Source organism: Gobio gobio (genome assembly GCF_949357685.1).
Source record: "Gobio gobio genome assembly, chromosome: 23".
Classification (NCBI taxonomy): domain Eukaryota; kingdom Metazoa; phylum Chordata; class Actinopteri; order Cypriniformes; family Gobionidae; genus Gobio; species Gobio gobio.
This window is the reverse complement of record NC_137119.1, coordinates 30,259,214-30,262,766: the sequence shown is the minus strand read 5'-3', so window position 1 is coordinate 30,262,766 and position 3,553 is coordinate 30,259,214. Positions and strand designations below refer to the sequence as shown.

At 39.9% G+C, this 3,553-nt stretch overlaps 1 protein-coding gene across 1 annotated transcript; it reads right to left on the bottom strand.

Annotated features, from left to right (window-relative positions):
* Positions 1 to 859: 859 nt before the first annotated feature.
* On the bottom strand, positions 860 to 3,276 carry ghsrb (growth hormone secretagogue receptor b; the record flags this gene model as incomplete). Its single annotated transcript, XM_079806040.1, has 2 exons — positions 860 to 1,167; positions 2,484 to 3,276. The coding sequence occupies 2 exons, from the start codon at positions 3,274 to 3,276 to the stop codon at positions 860 to 862; spliced, it is 1,101 nt and encodes a 366-aa protein (XP_079662166.1).
* Positions 3,277 to 3,553: the final 277 nt, after the last annotated feature.

Below are 3,553 nucleotides of genomic sequence, written 5' to 3'. Positions count from 1 at the left end.
ACAGGACGAGCTGTATAGTGAATAACACAATCCATTTTAATTTTCAAATCAAGTAATACTGCATGACATCAAAACCTTTATATTACACAATAACATGTTCCAGAAAATGTATCACAGTGTGAATTAAAGGCGTATAGACACAATATATCAAAAAAACATGTCCCCACTCGAAGATTCTCAGTGTTTTACAAGCATCTCAAGAAAAAAGTTTTACATTTTAATTAGAATGTCATTGCCAACAAGTAACATATGCTGAATCCAAACACATAGCTTACAAAACAAACAGAATTGTTCACAAACCTGCAATAAGTGCACTTTTTATGGCAGCAATGCATTAATGTAACGTGATAACACAAGCTTTTAATGGCATGGGATGGTATCATTCAGCACCATTGTATCTCTCCCAAATAGGGTACAATGTTAGAGTGCTTACATCTACAGTGCTCTGTCATCCAGTACTTCACACAGTTTAAGGCATTTTGGGTAGTGTGCATATGTACAGTTTGCATGAATACCAGGGTAAAGGGGATCGTCACACTGCTGGTGTCTGCTGATGATGGTAAAACCTGTGCAGAAACATTATCATAAAATGTGTTCATATTTGGTGGTGTATGCACTAGGTATGTTGCACCTAAAGGTAAAAATTGTGTGATCGGGGCTCAGCAGTTTGATCATTTTTACTGCTATATACAGGCTAAATTGAACATATGCAATATGCTTTTATGACAGTGGACGGTTGAAATTAATGCATAATCTCAATATCACCAAAATGATGAGGTTAATGTTGACTGTCCTTTTCGTTTTTCAGTCGTTTTAGTCTGTGTTAAAAGGTGCACGTTTCAAAACGACTTTTCCTGTGTCACGTGCTCCAGCTGTATTCATTGCACACCGAGAAACTCTCCGCGTTCACGATGCTCTGCACTGATCGTCCGGGAGCGCGCCTCACTCCGAACAGTTTGCACGCCGCGCACCTGTACTTCTTCGACATGATGTTGTAGAGGATGGGGTTGATCGCAGCGCTGAGGTAAAACAGCACAAATGACACCAGGTTGCAGTATTCGCTGATTTGGGAGATTAAAGGAGAATTGGCCTCGGATGACTTGGAGAAGAGGTAACGACCCACGTGGAACGGCAGCCAGCAGAGAACAAACGCAAGAACCACCACAGCTGATAAAGGGAGAGAGAAATACAGTTTTTTAAACGTTTTTAAACTGTATTATATAACTAAGAGATACAATTAATATGGTATCCTTGCAAAAAAGTGTTTAAACATGCTTAGTAACAATTATTTCGAGTCAAAAACTAGAAATAGAATTGACTTACGGCTGAGTCCGAATCACTAACCGATCCGACTGAAGTGTTTCTGATTCGCTAACAAGAACCGACTCAAGAACTCGAGTCATTTACTCGGGTCTCGGGTTTCGTACAATGGTCGTTGTGTAGGGTGACCATATTTTGGCAATGAGATAGGCTACTTAAAGGATACTCGAAGTTTACTCAAAGATTCCTTATTAATTTCAATACTTTCAAAGAAAATAGTTATATTAGGGCCAGGACAGGACTTGAAAACAGGACATGTCCTGGGAAAACAGGACGTTTGGTCACCCTATCGTTGTGTGTTTTTGATTCACTCAAAGAGAAGTGAATCTGATTCCCGAAGAGTGACCGAGAGTCATTTGTTCTGACTGGAATCATGCTACTTCTAGTCGTCGTGTGTTCATTAAAATCCTTCTATTCCTGATAATAAATAATAGCCTAATAATAGATTATAAATGATAGCCTAATAATAATACTAATAAACAAGTTAAACGTTTGAAGCTGGAGATGCAGTTCTTGGTTTCAAGTAAAATGGTCCATACATTTGTAATATAGAATATCCATTAGTTTAATTAAATAATTGTGTAATTAATTGTGTATGGCAAAAAATAACTAATTTCAGGACAGATAGTCCCTATGTCTGATTGGAGGAGCCGCGGGTTGTTTTTTTTGTTTGTTTTTTTTTACTGCGTAGGCTACGTTTGCAACCGTACACAAAATTAAAAAGTTTATTCTGATTATGATGAATAATTAATGTAAATTGTAATGTCAAAAATATAAAACAATGTACATTTATTACAATAGCCTAATTGTATTATAAAATAATTTAAAAAAATATTTTAAATATAAGTGTTGTGTATTAGTTTATATTATTATATAATAATATATTATTATAAATATTATTGTTTTGTATTAGAACACTATATTTGGTATAAAACAAAATCACTAAAATCACCTCTTGTGGCTTATTGCTTTAAACACATGGCATTTAATTAGATGTAAATAAATATTTATTAAATAAAATAATGAAAATAAATGTTTTGTCGGATTTTCTGGCTGAAACCAACACAAACTATAATAAGATATAGCCTATGTATATGATTTTCAAACATATAATGCGATACACAAAATACTCGTCAGACTTTCCAGGGCATCGTTGAGCTCACCTAGCATTTTGACCGTTTGTTTATTGTTCTTATCCCGACTAGAAATGGGTGCGACTGGATTCTCCTTTCTTCTCCACAGCCTTCTGCCTATGAGGCTGTATAACACTGTCAAACAGAGGACCGGGAGGAAGAAAAACACACTGGAGACCCAAACCATCATAGTAAGCAGTCCGGACCGGATGGCATAGTCGGTCGCTTTACACTCATTGGTTTCCCAGGGGTTGGTGCCGTTCTCGTGCTCGACCCCAACCAGAATGAATATGGGTCCCGCGCTGCACAGAGCCACAGTCCAGAGAAGTAAAATCACCCCTTTAACCCGACCCCGCGTGACGATGACTTTTGCCCTGAAGGGAAAGCAGATAGCGAAGTATCTTTCCACGCTCAGGGCGGTGATGTTGAGGATGGTGGAGTACGTGCAGCTTTCGCTCACAAACTGAAAGAGTTTGCACAGCTCGTCGCCAAAGTTCCACGGTCGATACCGCCAGACCCGGTACAGGTCGAGGGGCATGCAGAGGAAAATGAGCAGGTCTGAAAGTGCCATGCTGCAGAGGTAAAGGTTTGTGGTGGTTCGCATGTCTTTGTATTTAGTGACCACCAAAATGGTCAACAGGTTCCCAGCAATTCCGACGAGGAACAGGAAAGAGCACGTCACTGTGATGCCAGTCAGTATAGGGACTGGGAAGAGATGGACCGGGTACTCAAAGTCCTCAGCAGTTGCATTACTGTCCATAATGTCCTCAGCGCATAAAGGGATGCTGAACGGGCAGCTGGACACGTTTGTCCAATTAGTCATTATGATGAAATTTCAGAGGATTTGCATGGGCTTAATGGCACCTCACCTCATGATTTTCACCCAGCTGTTGTTTCCATGCACATCTTACAGGTGTTCAGTGCACCGCATGAGAAGTGCACGCGAGTAACCTGTCAATGATGCGCCCCGAGCTGCGCGCGGGGGGTACACGGTCCACTCCACGCATGCGCAGAAGATGCCTCGACTAATTGTTCTGTGAAATGCAGATTTGTGCACTTGTTTGTTTGCGATGTGTATTGTGCGTTTGCAACTTTTCTCA